We start from the raw sequence: 16,149 nt of genomic DNA on the forward strand, positions 1-16,149 counted from the left end.
CTCAATCAGTGAGTCAAGAATTTAAAATCAAAATATCTGTATTGTACATAATATGAAAACCCTAATAACTAAATAGTAAATGGTAAACAATTCTTTCTATTGATAAAATGATTATGGGCATATATTTCTAAAGCATTACCTTTAGTATAGTCAACAACTGCTTCCAAAGCTGCTATCCTGATGTCCACAAAGTGGCCATATTCTGCGTAAGATTTAAAAAGAGCTGGATCACTTGGCACATGGCCATTCTTCTGAAGCACTCGTATGGCTCTCAAACAACTAGGAAAATGTATTTATAGTTAAATACTCTTTTAAACTTGTTTCCAAGGCATTAGAAATTAATCCGTAACAGTAAGCTGAAAAATGAATGTAATTTGAATCCACTTTTTAATTTTTTAACATTCAATTTTTGCAATGACAATAAAAAACCCTATTAAAAGAAAACTAATTTCAAAACTTTGGAAATTCAGTTTCAGGTATTTTAACTGGAACACACTTCAGAAAAATGTATTTAGCATAAAACATAACTTAAATAAAGTATTCTCTCCAAAAGTTTTAGTAATACATATATAGTTTATTCACTAGTATATATGGAAAGTTGAAACTGTTCATAATGTTGAATGGGTAAATCAACTTTTTTTTAGCGAACTCCTCATGAAATAGACAGAACTTGTCGACAGTCATACATACAAAGTTGACAGAAGCCATAAAAGAAGCCTAACAATAAACTAATAATATAATATAATAATATTATATTATAATTATTATATAACTATTATAATTATACAATAATAAACAATAAACTATAACAGAGTTTAAATTATATCCAATGGGATAAAAGATTATGCAGACATCAAATACAATGCTTATGAAGAATTTCTGATGACATGAGAAAGTGTTTATGATATAAGCAGAATATAAAAACTATATATACAATATGGCAAATAATTTAAAATTTATATAGTTACCAGAGGAAAAAATTTAGAAGGCCATTCTCCAAAATAGCAATAATTTATCCATGGGTGGTAGAATCATATAGGATTTTCTTTTACTTTACTATATTTCCCAATTCTCTATGCAAATAAATTTCTCTTATAATTATGAAAGCAAATAACTTTAAGAAACAAATACGAAGAATCATCATACCTGACAGTGATGGTGTGTCTATAACTCGGAAGAAGTTTTTCCATATTCAAAAACCTAGTGATTTCTTCAAGAATGAGTCGCACATCCGGATTTAAATTATCCAAAGTTCGAACTTCATTATTCACACTGACTGCAGGCGTAACAGAGTTGGCAAGGGCATCAATCATTTCTGCACGATAATAGTTATCTGAAAACTAAGCCAAAAAATAATTACGAGAAGACAACAGAATTTACATGTCTATTCAAAAGTTAATAAAATAAAATATGATAACTTAAAAACATAATTCATCTGAAAACATAAGCAAGTTTTCAGGTTAGTATTCAATTCCGTCCTTTGTATAGAGTCACACAGTGGAAAAAAGAGTGAAAGAGGTCTACTAATTAGAAATACATTACTTTACTTGACAAATGTTTACTACATGTAAGACACTCTCATAGTAATCTAGCCAGATTCCTCTAAAAGGAAGACCACAGTCCACAAATCCTGCTGGTAATACAGAGCTTCAAATCAGCTATTTCAGTGCTCTATTCTCATCTAAAACATCCAACCAAGGGTCACCAGATAGTTGAAGAAAGCATTAACATAAAGAGAGACCAGAACAAAGTGGGAAAAGTGACTTGGAGGAAATAAGAGTATACAAGGAAAAGAAAACCAGTAGAGGGAAAAAAATTCAAAAGTGACCATTAATATTGTCTGAGAAGTAACCAATGATATCCCTTCCAACAGGATAATACATTTTTTAAAAAAAGAAATATGCAGAGAATCAGAATAAAAATTAAATTGGAATATAAAATTGAAAAAAACTCCAAAAATTTTGAGCAAAAAAAAAAAAGATAAAAAATAGGAAAGAAAGCACAAGGAAGTTGGAAGGCTGGTGTAGAACACATGACATACAAATAATAGGAGTTCTAGCAAGAGAAGCAGAGAAAAGGGAGGAAACCATCCAAAAAAACAAATAAAAATTCCTAAATCCATATCCCAGTCAATTCCCAGAGAAGCAATTTATTGAAAGCAATCTGGGTGTGGTTTGATTTAAACTCAGCAACTCAGATGCTCTAGCCTAGAAATCTGAACATGGAGCAAGCAAATTAATTACTTCTATCAGCAGTGTTGGGATTATGCTGTGGCAAAACAAACTGCTAGGAGACAAAGGAAGAAGACCTGGCCCCTTCTGACTTCCACCATGGAGCCAGAACCTCCAACTGACACACATAATGGCACAGTCCCTAAACATTCCTATGTTCGAATACCAGGTAGGAAAAAAAACAAGGCACATAAAAACAAACAAAACCAAAGAAAAAATACTCCACAAGTATTCACCATGGACGAGTTTTGTTTTCAAACTGTTCTAATGATTAAAAAAATTAATCTCTATAACTTCAGTCAACCTTTTCTCTACGGTTTCTAAGTTTTGTTTCACACTCAGAAAGGCCATTTGCATTCAGAGATCATTTAAATAATGTTCATAGGTTTTCTCCAAGTATTTTTATAGTTTCATTGTTACCTCTGATAACTACTTTGCTAACAAAGCAAAAGACCATTTACTTAACCATTGTTTCTGAACTAAGTATTCAGAGCACAGAATAAATTCAGAAATTAAAAATGAGACAGGGATGTGGATGAAGTACAAAAACCAAAATATTTAACATTTACCCCTCAGACCATATCCAATTCTCACAGACACTATACTCCTAATCGAACAGGCTAGATTATCTGATCACCCCAAAGTCAAGTGAAGAATAAATAATTTGTGAAACACAACTGGGGGGGTGTGGGGGCATTTAGTACATACAGCAAAACTTCCCACAAAAAAAAAACAACTGAAGGCATCAACGTCAACGTACTGCAGCAAAGGCTGACTGAAGTTTTTTTTTTTTTTTTGCGGTACGCAGGCCTCTCCCTGTTGTGGCCTCCCGCTCTTGTGGCCTCTCGCGTTGCGGAGCACAGGCTCCAGATGCGCAGGCTCAGCGGCCATGGCCCACGGGCCCACGGGCCCAGCCGCTCCGCGGCATGTGGGATCTTCCCAGACCGGGGCACGAACCCGTGTCCCCTGCATCGGCAGGCGGACTCTCAATCACTGCGCCACCAGGGAAGCCCTGACTGAAGTTTTTAACAATGATCGTTTGGTATCAGGAATAGTTCAACCCATGTTCTGCATACTTATTTAAGAAGACAAATTTCATAAATGTATATATGATTTATTAGAAATATGTTAGAAATTCATGTGTATATATAAAAGATTTTCATATAAAATGACTAATAACCAGGCTTGAAAGGGATTTAATTTTAGTCTTCTTGAAAACTAAGTTATCTAGAATATTGAATTTAACGCTCCTGCCCAATTCATGAGATGTTAAAATTTTAAAAAATATCTTCCCACCCCCAAATCCCAACTTCTTTTTGGCATTTAATGTTCTGTATTTCTAATTTAATCTTAATCCCAGAAAAATCTTTCATTTCTTCTCATGCACTTTATATAGTGAACCTTTTTTAAAAAATATGCTTAACCAAAGCCCTCAGAGACAAATCATTAGTGGTTGGAAGTGAAGTACTTTAAAAACAAACATAAGAAAATCAATGAACTATTCTTAGGCACCATCCAATCACATCTTTTCTTCCAGTTTTAATCCATTAATCTGCAAATCTTTAAATAACAACAAAATCTTTTTCTCTCAACAATAATTTTTAACTTTTGACATCAGACAAATCTAGGTTTTGCTCCTGGCCCTACTGCATATATGACCTTGAGTAAATCTGTTAGCTTTTATTAGCTTCTATCTCCTCAAATGGAAACTGAGATAATTATAGTGTCTATCTCAGAGGTCTGATGAAGATCATATTAATCAAGTTTTGGTACAGGTCATGGAACATACAAAAAACTAGCTATTATTACTGTTGTTATTATTTGCATTTATTCTGTCCTTAATATCTTCAGGGATTAAGATGTATGCTAGTCTTAATTGAAGACAATTATATCTTCAAAAAAAGAAATTCACGTGTAGGTGAAGAAAGCAATACTATAAGTGAAAGTCAAAACAAACCAGCAGATTAGGAAGGAAAGAATCTTACAAAATCTTTTTTAACAATATTCAAAAATGGAAAGAAAGTGTATCAGCTATAATGCATTCTTTAAAGAAATAATTTTTTTAAGGACTCTCAAATCATTTGAATGTTACTCTACTGACTTAAAGAGGAAAATTTTGCCTTCTTGATTTTTCACTATAAATCACCATTTGTAAATAAAACACTTGTGACTTTTTAAAATTTAATTAATTAATTTATTTATTTATTTTTGGCTGCGTTGGCTCTTCGTTGCTGCGCATGGGCTTTCTCTAGTTGCGGCAAGTGGGGGCTAATCTTCGTCATGGTGAGTGGGCTTCTCACTGCACTGGCTTCTCTTGTCATGGAGCACGGGCTCTAGGCACGCAGGCTCAGTAGCTGTAGCTCGCGGGCTCTAGAGCGCAGGCTCAGTAGTTGTGGTGCACAGGCTTAGTTGCTCCGCGGCGTGTGGGATCTTCCTGGACAAGGGCTTGAACCCATGTCCCCTGCACTGGCAGGGAGATTCTTAACCACTGCACCACCAGGGAGGTCCACTTGTGACTTTTTTTTACTGTTGTAATGTTTTATTAAACTTCTCATGAATTCAACTTATCCTACAAGTTACATGTGTCATTATATGTGCTGTTCCTTCTGCTCAGAGTAACCTTCCTAGACTGGCCCTACTCAGACTGGGAAAATCCTATTGTTTATGACTCAGTTCGAGGGTCACATCTTATGTACAAAACTTCCCTGAGTGTCTCTCTATACCCTTGGAAGAAGGCACTACTTCCTCTGAATCTCCCTAGAAATTTGTGTATACATACCTCCACTTTAGCAGTTATGAATAACCTGTTTACCTATCTGATTTCCCCATTAGGCTGAATCCTTGAGGCCCCAGAATCAGACTGTGATATGCAGCAGTTCTTCAATAGACGTTTAATTTAAATGAAATTCCAGACGGCAACTACCATGCATTCTTTCTATGTAACGTGGTATACCGCCTAGCATAGCATATATTCTCAAAAACACTTGCTGATGGTTAGAATGATAACAAGTAAGGTGAAATAACTTTTGAAGCATGGCATTCAATAGCAATTTACTAAATAAATGAATAAAACACACATAATGGTAAAAAAGAAAAAAGTCAAATTCATCAATGAACAAGTTATCCCAAGAGGAACTGTTTTCTGGGTATCACTTGATAAAAGAAAAAAGGAATAAAAATAAAATTGAGCTGTCAGACGTCACCAAAACAAAAGTTAGCTGAGTTCCCAAAATTTGATGTACTTCTATCTCCACGTTATAACAGCATACAGAACATTTAAAAACCAAGTAATCTTGGTTTTCATGTACTGATTATAATAAATCATGTTTGTATATTTCTTTCTCTATAAATTTCAAGTACAATGGACACAACAATGATTTCACAGTCTAAATATTTCTTTAAAAACAAAATATCACTGGCTACTTTTATAATACTAAGGTATCTTACCTTATTTTTTCTGTTGTCATTGTACTTGATTAAGTCTAAAATAAATGTTAAGACTTCTTTGGGACAAAGGTTATGAACATCTCTCAATAAAGCCATCGCAACTGGCATAGTCTACAAAAAAAAAATTTTGTTTAATTTTCATTACTACAATTCAATGAAGTATATGCTGAAACAGGGTTACTCTGGGGCTGACACAGGTATCTGGATGGACTCCAACCCCCACCGATTCCTACCCCTCCCACTGGGAACATGTCTCAAACATGCTAACAAAGGAACTGAGTAGGAAACCAAGGGGAAAGCTGCATAACTGGATACACTCTGTAGCCCATTTGTCAGAAGAGGTATGTGTAATGTAAATTCAGTTCCGTGTTGTACAAGGGACAAGGTATGGGCTTTAACATTAGATAAGACCATTGTTCAACTTCTACACCACTGCCTATTAAGATGGATTATTATAGCTAGTTGCTTACTGGGCAGGAGTCTAGTTTCCTCACAACCATTTTCAGGATTAATGGATACAGTGGCTGGAGGCATGTGGCAGGCAGACAGTAGAGTTCAATCACCAGTCTGAGAAGATACTGATTCTCCAGTACCACTGCCCCATTCTCAGCCTAAGGAAAAATGGTAAATTATCTAAAATCCAGCTTAACTTTCTCCTCTCCAAATTTTCATAGGCAACTTTTCTAAGGAAGTAGAAGCCTGACTCACAGTGGTAACCTCTACCAGTAAAACCAAGCTATTCAAACTCGAGGCAGAACTACAGACAAATAGACATCACAGTCCCCAGTACACAGAGAGATTTGGACTACCCCGTCTTCTGATTCAAAATAACTATTCCCTCTAAGCTGGGGGACAGAAAGTAGCAGGACTCCTTTGCTTGCTTGAAGGACCAGAAGCAAGGGGACGGTCAGTGCTACAATAGTTACTATTAATGCTGTAAGAACTGAGGGAAAGTTTTTTTCCCATAGAAATAGGACTTAAATTTGATTTAAGCACTAATCCTCTCTCTCTCTTTTCTGCCACTAGAAGTATTATGTGAAAGGTGAACTAGTCTAAAAGCACTGCTTTTCCAATTTTTTTGACTGTAACCCACAGTAAGAAATACATTTACATCCCAGCCTCACACACACACACACGTCATGTATACAAAGTAAAAAATAAAACAAAAAAAACCCTACACCTACCCTTATTTCATGTGTCGCATTCTGATACTGCCTATTGTTTTCTTTTATTTAAAAAAAAAAACTTCCAAATTGATTTCATGACCCCCCTCATTAATGGATCACAACTCCCAATCTGAATATTGATCTCAGGTATATGGAAGTACAATGGCATAATGAAGGGGACACATTCGGTAGTCAAAGAAATTAACTTGCTTTCAGACCATACATTAGTGAAATGGCAATAGAGAGCTGAGCAACATGTTCAAGTACTATGAAATGCTCGGTTCTTTAAAATAACAGGATGCCTCAGACTTCTTTGATCACACCAATATTGGCTTTTCCCAAACCCGATCTCCTGAATCTGTTCTGCTGATGAAATTCACTATCAATATGTCATGACTTCCACTCTCAGCATGTGGCTGGGTAATTCTTTTCACATTTCTCTCCATCACATACAAATCTCACCTTGCTTAACATTCCCCTCAACATCTATCATTTCATTTACTTTTAATCTGCTTTCTACCTGCCTCAGAAAAAGGAATGTTCTTATCTTTTCTAAAATTAACCTCACAACTATGTCCCCACCCACTACTAATAACTTCAGAATTTGCTCTATCTTATGTTTTTTATATTTACTTGCTCCCAAGAGATGAATATTTCATCTCTGCTTCTCCACTGGTTCCTTTCTCTGTGCCAAACATGCCTCAAGCTTTTTCTCCCTCTATACAAAACAAAACCTGAAATGTCCTTTCTCAGCCTTGCTTTATCCTCAACCTGTCACCTTTCTCACACTCTTCAACACCAAATCATGAAAGAATAGGCTTCACTAGTTTTTTTCTACTTCAACTTTACTCCTCCTTGTAGTTAATCCAGTTAATCTAATCTGGGCCTTCATTACTAACTTACTCAAAATATTTTACAAATGACTTCCAAATTGCCCAAATGCTGACCACCCTGCCATTCCCACATCACTTCCTAAAACAGTGGCTCTATCACACCACCACTTTCTAAATTACCATTTGTAAAAAACTTGCTATTTGATAAGAATATAGTACGAAACACTTCACATGCTTGATATTATTTAATTTTAAAAAAAGATAAATTTACAGTTGAGTAAACTGAGGCTTAGAGAGTTAAGAAACTTGTCCTCTTGCAAACTGCTAGTGAGCAGCAGAGCTGGGACTGAAACTAGAGCTGTGTGCTGTATTGTCTCTGACTCAGAAATGCTGTCCACATCCTACAAGGATGGCCATCAGAAGGACCCACCCATACCTCCATCCCCCATGTAACCAACCAAAAAGTCAAATTATCCATTTCTACTTACTTTAGTATTAATATGGACAGTGACTTACTCGCACACAGTTCATAAAATCAATGAACAACTGAAACTTTGGAAAACATTTTAGGAGCAAAAAGAGAACACAGACAAAATCATTTATAAGAAAGTAAATAATATTTGAAGAGTCCCCAGGTTAAAATGAGATATACAGATATTGGCAAAAAACAATCATAAGAAAACTAGAAGGGAGACTGTACCTTCTGTAGAAAGTAACTTTGAAAGCTCATAAAGTTGTTTGTTTTCACAATGTTTGGACAAGTTTTACAACAAAACATCCTAGTGAAGAGTGACTTCATGGCTGGTGGTCCTGTCCATGTGCTCACCATTGAATTTGCAATCTGCAAGTAATTAGAAAATGAAGTAATTTGACCACCATGGAAAACATATTTTTAAATAAATAAAATAGCTTTCTAAAAGTTATCAATACAATCGGATTCATTTTTAACAATTTCAGTTCTTAGAAATTTAATACATTTTAGCTTCTCATGATCATTTCCAAGAAAATGTATATAAATACATTTATATATTTATAAATATATATAAACTCTACCTCCCCTAAAATTCTTATGTACACTTGTAACTGTTTTCAACAAGTTAGTTTCTAAACTGGAGCACTCTTCTTATGTTTTAAGAAAACTTGTTTGCAAAGACTTTATTCTGAGTAAGTTTTGTCCATTTAGGCAGATGCAGTTCTAAAGTTTTAAATTTATCAGATAGAAACATCACCATGGATTTTAAATAAGGCTTTTAAATCTACCCTAATTTAAAAATAAGCAAGTACAGTGCTACCACCTAAGTCTGTAAGAACACTTTACAAAAAAATCCACATCTTGCTATTGATACTTTTAGTGTATATAAAAATCATGTCTGAAAAGAATGAAATTATAATTAACTTCAAATAAGTCTATAATTTTACAGATCTGCTAAGAATTTTGCATGTGAGAATCACGAAGAACTTTATAGGAGCAATGAAATTACATCCTTAGCAGATGATTATCAAAGAAAATCACATTTTCCCTCATATATCTGAGTAGATGTAGGAATCAAACTGCTCACTAGTTACCATTAGAGATAAAACAAATCTAAACCATTATGATCTGTTGAAATGCTGGACAAGTGGATTTAGCAGGGAGGAAGGCAAGAGAGTTACTATATGGGAATGAACCTAGTACCAATATGCTTTTTAAATACCTGGAACCCAGTATTTCTGGCCAAATATTTGTCTGCATTTTCTGGCTTTCATTTGTTCTACCTTCAGGGGTTTTTTTGTATCTAAAGAAAAATATGTAGTTTTCTTAATAAATTAACTTTTCTATTACGTTAAATAATAGAACCTATCATTTTAAATTCCATATCCCTAATATTGATTACTAAGCTCAAACCAACAAGAAATCACCACCACAGTGGGATAATTAAGATGAACTGATTTCATGTACTACAATATAAAATATCACTCAAACCAAGGAATTTCTTACATTCTTTGCTTTAACAATTCTTTGGTCGGCAATCCAGTAAAATGGGAAAATTCTCTTTGGTTTTAAACTCAGTTTAACAACTATAAAATTTTAGTGCATTATTTATTTTCAGGTCAAAACGTGTTTCTTCAAATCAGCCTTGTTAAAAGCATTTGGCAAAAGCTTTCAAGAGACCAACCACCAAGTAAAATTAAAGACTACGGTGAATTTTAATTCACCTTTAGAGATAATTTTGTTTTTTTAAAATACGCATCAGCCATCTTGTTTTCTTTCTACTGTACATAATCTCACCTTTGCAAGGCAGAAGCAAGCTGACATTCTCACGCGGTAGAAACACTGCTCCTGTTCTAATATGTCAGTTAGGGCAAGCCGAGATGCTGGAGTGGGGAACTTTTCCAAGGCCAAAATGGACTCTTGCTGTGCCACAACATCCCTCTCATAGCGGAGCTGATACTGCCACATAAAATCTGCTTGCTCAAATTCTACTTTCCTCAATACCGACATGTCTGGGTCTATCCTTATCCACAGCAAAGGAGAATCAGCACTGAAAGAAAATATAATTTTCTTTTTTATTTATTTTTTCAATTTCACATGTTTATAAAAAACAGCATTTATTAACCAGATTCCCTTCTCCATGCAGTTTTACTGCGTTCATGTTTTTAAAGATCACGTTGACAATTTTCTCATTATGTTTAATATGAATTTCAAGTTTCTCACAATGTCCATCTATATGGATCCTTTTTTTTATAAATTTATTTATATATTTGTTTTTTTTTTGGCTGTGTTGGGTCTTCGGTGCTGCACGTGGGCTTTCTCTAGTTGCAGCAAGCGGGGGCTACTCTTCGTTACGGTGTGCAGGCTTCTCTTATCACGGTGGCTTCTCTTGTTGCAGAGCGCGGGCTCTAGGTGCGGGCTTCAATAGTTGTGGCTCGCAGGCTCTAGGCGCGGGCTTCAGTAGTTGTGGCTCACGGGCTCTAGAGCTCAGGCTCAGTAGTTGTGGCGCATGGGCTTAGTTGCTCCACGGCATGTGGGATCTTCCTAGACCAGGGCTCGAACCCGTGTCCCTGCATTGGCAGGCGGATTCTTAACCACTGCGCTACCAGGGTAGCCCTATATTGATCTTGTTGAAACAAAAAAATCCATCTGAAAATATTAATTTGGGGATTTTGATTAGTGATTGTATGATGTGAAAAGGGGAAATTGGACCAAATTTCTTCATTTTACTTCCTAAAGTCTAATACTTGCCAATGGCTATAAATGCCACTCTTTATGAGACAACAATCTGTAACTAAAATAAACATTTCTTTTTTTTCTTAATTAACTAATTTATTTATTTGGCTGCATCCAGTCTTAGCTGTGGCACACGGGATCTTCGTTGCGGCATGCGGGATCTTTACTTGCGGCATGCAAACTCTTAGTTCCAGCATGCGAACTCTTAGTTGTGGCATGTGGGATCTAGTTCTCTGACCAGGGATCGAACCCAGGCCTCCAGCATTGGAAGTGCAGAGTCTTAGCCACTGGACCACCAGGGAAGTCCCAGATAAACTTATTTCTTATTAATTTATTAAATTAATTTGTTTAGCTGACTTATTTTTTAAAAAATGCTAGACTCATGATCATTTTTATCAAACAAAGTTCTGAAATCATAGTTCAGAGGTATAGCATAAATTTATCCTCATGTACCTCTCAAAGTAACAAGAACAGTTTTAAAAATCTAGTCTAGAGACTTCCCTGGTGGTCCAGTGGTTAAGACTCCACACTTCCACTGCACAGGGCTCGGGTTTGATCCCTGGTTGGGGAACTAAGATTTCTCATGCCGCCTGGGGCGTGGCCAAAAAAGAGAAAAGCAACCAGCCTAAAAATCTAGTCTAACACTCTTATCAAAGAACACCACCTGAAATATAAACTCAATTCAACAAATACTACTGGGTACTTACTACAGGCAAGGACTTAATATGGAAAGATTATATAAACTGTGTAATAAATAGAAGTGATATTTGGTAACCAAGTTAGTAAATAATTACAGATGTTTTATAAAAACTACACAGGCACAATATGGATGGGCGAAATAAACTCTGAGCTACATTATATTTAAAAATAAAATGCCTGTCAATCAATAAATATTACCACAAAATTTTTACAATGATATTTAAATTGTTTTTTGCAAACATAGCAAGTCTCAAAGTGCCCTGGGGCTTTGTCCAAAGACAAAGAAAACCAATAACATCTAAGAACTCACTGGAAATGCAAACTATCACGACCCACTAGTGAAGAGCTGGGTCAGAAACTGAATTTTAAGAAGATTCCCCAAGTGACTTACACGCACTTCAGTTTGAGAAGCAATGCTCTAGAGGCCACGAGGGAAGCAAGAAAACTAATTCAAGGCTACTTCCTCTGAATTTCACCTGGGCCAGGCTAGATTCACTTTTCTCTCTTTGATTAATTATAATTTTATGTTAAAATTTGTTTTCAACATAAGGTTTTTATTGCCTTCTAAAAGTATTAAATGTACTAATTTCAGGACATTTACATACTTTTAGATGTAAATATATTACAAGACAAATGAGAATGCAGAAAATGTTATATCCTTAAACTTAAGTAACTAACTTACTCCATTGCAGAAAGATCCATGTCAACTTCTTCTCCATTCATCAGTGGAATTTTTTTCTTCTTATTCCTACATTTAAGGAAAAGTAAGTCTGAAAATTGTGACATTTCCAATTCTGAAAACAGATAAAGAGCAGCTGAAGTTCAAATTAAGAATTTCACATAGTGTTGAAAGATATCCTAAGGAGGAAGAGATAGAAAATGTAATGGAATTTAAACACCACAAAACCTGTCTATTTTGAAACTGAAGGGAATGAAGTAAATGATATTAAAATGTCTTCCTGATCAAAGTTTAACAAAAATCAGAAATATACAACTAAATGTTAACTTAAAACATATATATATTCCCAAAAACTGGTACCTGGAAGTTTTATACAGAAAGATAAGAGATCTACCAAATAAGGAAATCCTTTATAAAAAACGAAAAAATAACCAGGCCTGAAATGAGACATGAATAATTCTGAACATGTTATGTACATGCAAGGTGCTGTCCTATATGAAATAAAGCAAGTGGTAAACCACAAAACATCTTAACAGTACTAATTAATATGTATAATTAATTAATATGCACAAGATTTAAGATAAGCCAAAACAAAAGCAACTGCTTCCATGCAAATTACTCCTGAATCATAAAATCTACTGGACACTACACTAAATGCATGGTCACATGAGGACAAAATAGGAAAAGAGAGCACAGTCTTTTTATGTTCCTCACACCAAAGGATACATAAATGATGTGCTATTACTACAGAGAAAACAAAACAAAGGAAATATTATGAAAAGGGTAGCAATCAGATGTTCTCAATTTCAAAGGTGCACAGGACAAAAAGAAGAAGAATTTCACTTTGAACTAAGAAAGAATTTTCACAGAGAATGATTACAGAGATTTCAGAATCAAGTTCTCTAAACGCCTTCAAAATCAACTGACATTCTTGTCTGTGTGAGATAACCTAAGTATAGTCATAAGTATAAGACTTCTGTCCCTGAAATTTTGATATTACTACACATTCCTTTCACTATTCAGAGCATATGCTAATAGCTGAATTAAAAAACAAAAAAAGTGGTAAAGAAAAAATATATTAAACAAAAGATGAACCATTGGACATTTTTTAAGTAAACTGGTAACGTGCCTTTGAAAGACATCAAGAATGTTCTTTCAGGGCATGGTGATACAGAGAAAAGGGAGAGTAAAGGAGACGTAGTAAAGAAGATGCAGGGGCTTTTCGTGACATATGTATTCAGCTACTCTCCTTATAGTCAATGATCATTTCCCCAATATTTTCTATAGACATTAATCAAATGAGACTAATAAGAATGAACCTAAGAGATTTGTCTTGAAGTTTTCCTGGCTCCAAAAACTCGAACTTCCATTCCACTTCCCCCTGTCCCTACAAAATAAGGATTCCCAAACCTAAATTTTAAAATTAATTATTTAATTCTAAGGATACAAATGTTGTCAAGAACAGAAAGCAAATAAAGAATGTTTGGGGACTTCCCTGGTGGCACAGCAGTTAAGAATCTGCCTGCCAATGCAGGGGACACGAGTTTAAGCCCTGGTCCGGGAAGATCCCACATGCCACACAGCAACTAAGCCCGTGCACCACAACTATTGAGCCTGTGCTCTACAGCCCACAGGCCACAACTTCTGAGCCCGTGTGCTACAACTAATGAAGCCTGCACACCTAGAGTCCACGCTCCGCAACAAGAGAAGCCACTGCAATGAGAAGCCCGCGCACAGCAACGAAGACCCAACGCAGCCAAAAATAAATAAATTAAAAAAAAAAAAAAAGAACGTTTGGTAATACTAACTTGAAGTAAAAGGGGGGGGGAAATACTAGATAACATGTTCTCTACTTAAAAATTAGGTATACATTCGCGTTTTTATTTTGGCATTTTAATCTGTGAGACTGAAGTTTATAGTTATGATCCAATGCCTACCTTCTGCTTTTGGAATGGCAGGGTATATCATGTTTAAGACTGTTTTCTTCAATTTGCAATGTATGATTGAAGGATCCATCTAACTCCTGTACTGTCACTTTAAGTGGTCCCTTTAAAAAGAAACATACTGTTCAAAGATAGTACTAGAAAAAAAACCAATGTGTGTTCTTATGTGTACAGGTATATATGTCAAGATATAATATAACACTATACAAGACCTCCATGTGGAGACACAGAAAGGCAGCTGGTACCAGAGCTGGGGATAATTGGGAGAATTTGTTTCCTCCAAGATCTGTATCAGCAACCCTCTTCTCCCTTCCCTGACGGTGTTTTCTCAATTTCATTCTTTGCAAACAAAATCTCACTATGAAACTTCCAACCAGCTCCCCAACCATAAACCCTTCCTTTATTTAAACTGGCGAGAAAGCAGTGCAGGAGGCCATTTTGGAAAAAAACCTTACCACATATTTCTGAGTTCCAGGAGATGTATAATCTTGTTTTATTTCCAATTCCAAGACATTTCGTTTTCTATTAAAGGCAAAACTTCCATAAAATTTTACCACTCCGCTCTGGTCTCTGAAGAATTGTAAAGGAATTTTTGCATACTAAAATAAATACGTACTAAACAAAATAAATTATTCATTAGGGTAGTAATAATTTTCAAATGCATTCCCCCCGGTTCAAAGCTTAAGAGCGTACTCCACTCTAAACCAGGTGGCAAAGTATTCAAAATTCTTGTGAAAAATGTTTCCCTAGATTTAAAAAGAAATTCTGAAACATTAAGAAATTAGTTTTTTTGAAAGAAGCAAAACCACTCTACTGGGTTATTAATATAGTGCCTTGAAATGAAAAAAATGTAACAATTGAAAAGTTCCAAGATACCACTCAAATTGTGCCAACCTCTAACCACATCTAGAAGTCACCAGACCACTGCATCTTACAAGTAATCCTACAGGCCTGTCTGGTGGATTATTTACCTCCCTCACCATCAAACCTATTGCTATACTCACACATTAAAAGGTACTTTAAAATTATGCCAAATTTTACAAATACAGATGTGTATGTATGTGTGTCTCAATACTTAGTAGGCACCTTAGAGGAAATGATTTACAGTTCCTGGTTATTTCTACTATTACTTACCTCCTTTCATCCCGCAAAGCCCTTTTCTTCCTCCTTCCCCTTATACACATAACCTTCCCTCCTTTGCTGAACTGCTATTGAAAAGGATACACCCACTGCTTTATTAAAGGCTGGATGTCTTTGCCAGAGACATTCGAGATGGATTTCAAAAATCCAGATGTGGAAACCAACATCTGACTCCACATATGTGACTGGAACTTCTGAGATGAAGCAGTACTAGCCAAACTTAGCAGTTTATTGAAAACCTGCAAGAATCAAAGTATCATTTAGTTTGTATAAGATAATATACATTGCTTGCAATTCTGTACTATTCCCACTTTGCACTATAACTTTATTACAGACAATTACAAAAGACAATTTCACATTTACTTCATTGATTGTTTTAATTAAAGACTATTAGCAGTGGAAGCATGAAAAGATTTAAACAGCCAGACTATAAAATCATTCTTCCTCTAAATATAATTGAATTTTAATGACATCCTGGCCAGACAATGAATACTGTGTTTTTAAGAGCTATAATACTATACAACACCTATAACATATTGTGCTATGAGCTTTACATAGGAACCATACGTTCTTTAAGAAGTTGAGAACACTCATTTGCATTTATACCACTCTAAGAAGTGAACCGGCTCTTTGCAGACCACATCTCATTTAATATTTCTGTTCTTTAAAGGCAAGATAAAGGACAGAAGGATTCAAGAAACTTAACTTTAAGGCAAATTTAAAATGCTTTTTAAAAAAAGATTACTAAAAAGTTATTTTCCACTTACCTCTAAGAATATTATCAATGGAAAAAGAATAGCTGA

General features: G+C 35.2%; 1 protein-coding gene across 4 annotated transcripts in view; it reads right to left on the bottom strand.

Moving 5' to 3' along the window:
• Window positions 1–16,149, bottom strand: part of TAF2 (TATA-box binding protein associated factor 2) — an 81,000-nt gene that overhangs the window by 34,735 nt on the left and 30,116 nt on the right. For all 4 annotated transcript variants that reach the window (XM_070043982.1, XM_060287181.2, XM_070043983.1 and 1 more), the window contains 9 exons: window positions 15,431–15,585; window positions 14,662–14,776; window positions 14,201–14,310; window positions 12,267–12,332; window positions 9,947–10,199; window positions 8,378–8,518; window positions 5,679–5,789; window positions 1,147–1,340; window positions 140–279 (listed from right to left, as the gene is read on the bottom strand). In XM_070043982.1, the coding sequence (XP_069900083.1) occupies window positions 140–279; window positions 1,147–1,340; window positions 5,679–5,789; window positions 8,378–8,518; window positions 9,947–10,199; window positions 12,267–12,332; window positions 14,201–14,310; window positions 14,662–14,776; window positions 15,431–15,585 (1,285 nt within the window). The remainder of the gene's footprint in view (window positions 1–139; window positions 280–1,146; window positions 1,341–5,678; window positions 5,790–8,377; window positions 8,519–9,946; window positions 10,200–12,266; window positions 12,333–14,200; window positions 14,311–14,661; window positions 14,777–15,430; window positions 15,586–16,149) is intronic.

The sequence above is a fragment of the Globicephala melas genome, chromosome 17, assembly GCF_963455315.2.
Source record: "Globicephala melas chromosome 17, mGloMel1.2, whole genome shotgun sequence".
Lineage (NCBI taxonomy): Eukaryota > Metazoa > Chordata > Mammalia > Artiodactyla > Delphinidae > Globicephala > Globicephala melas.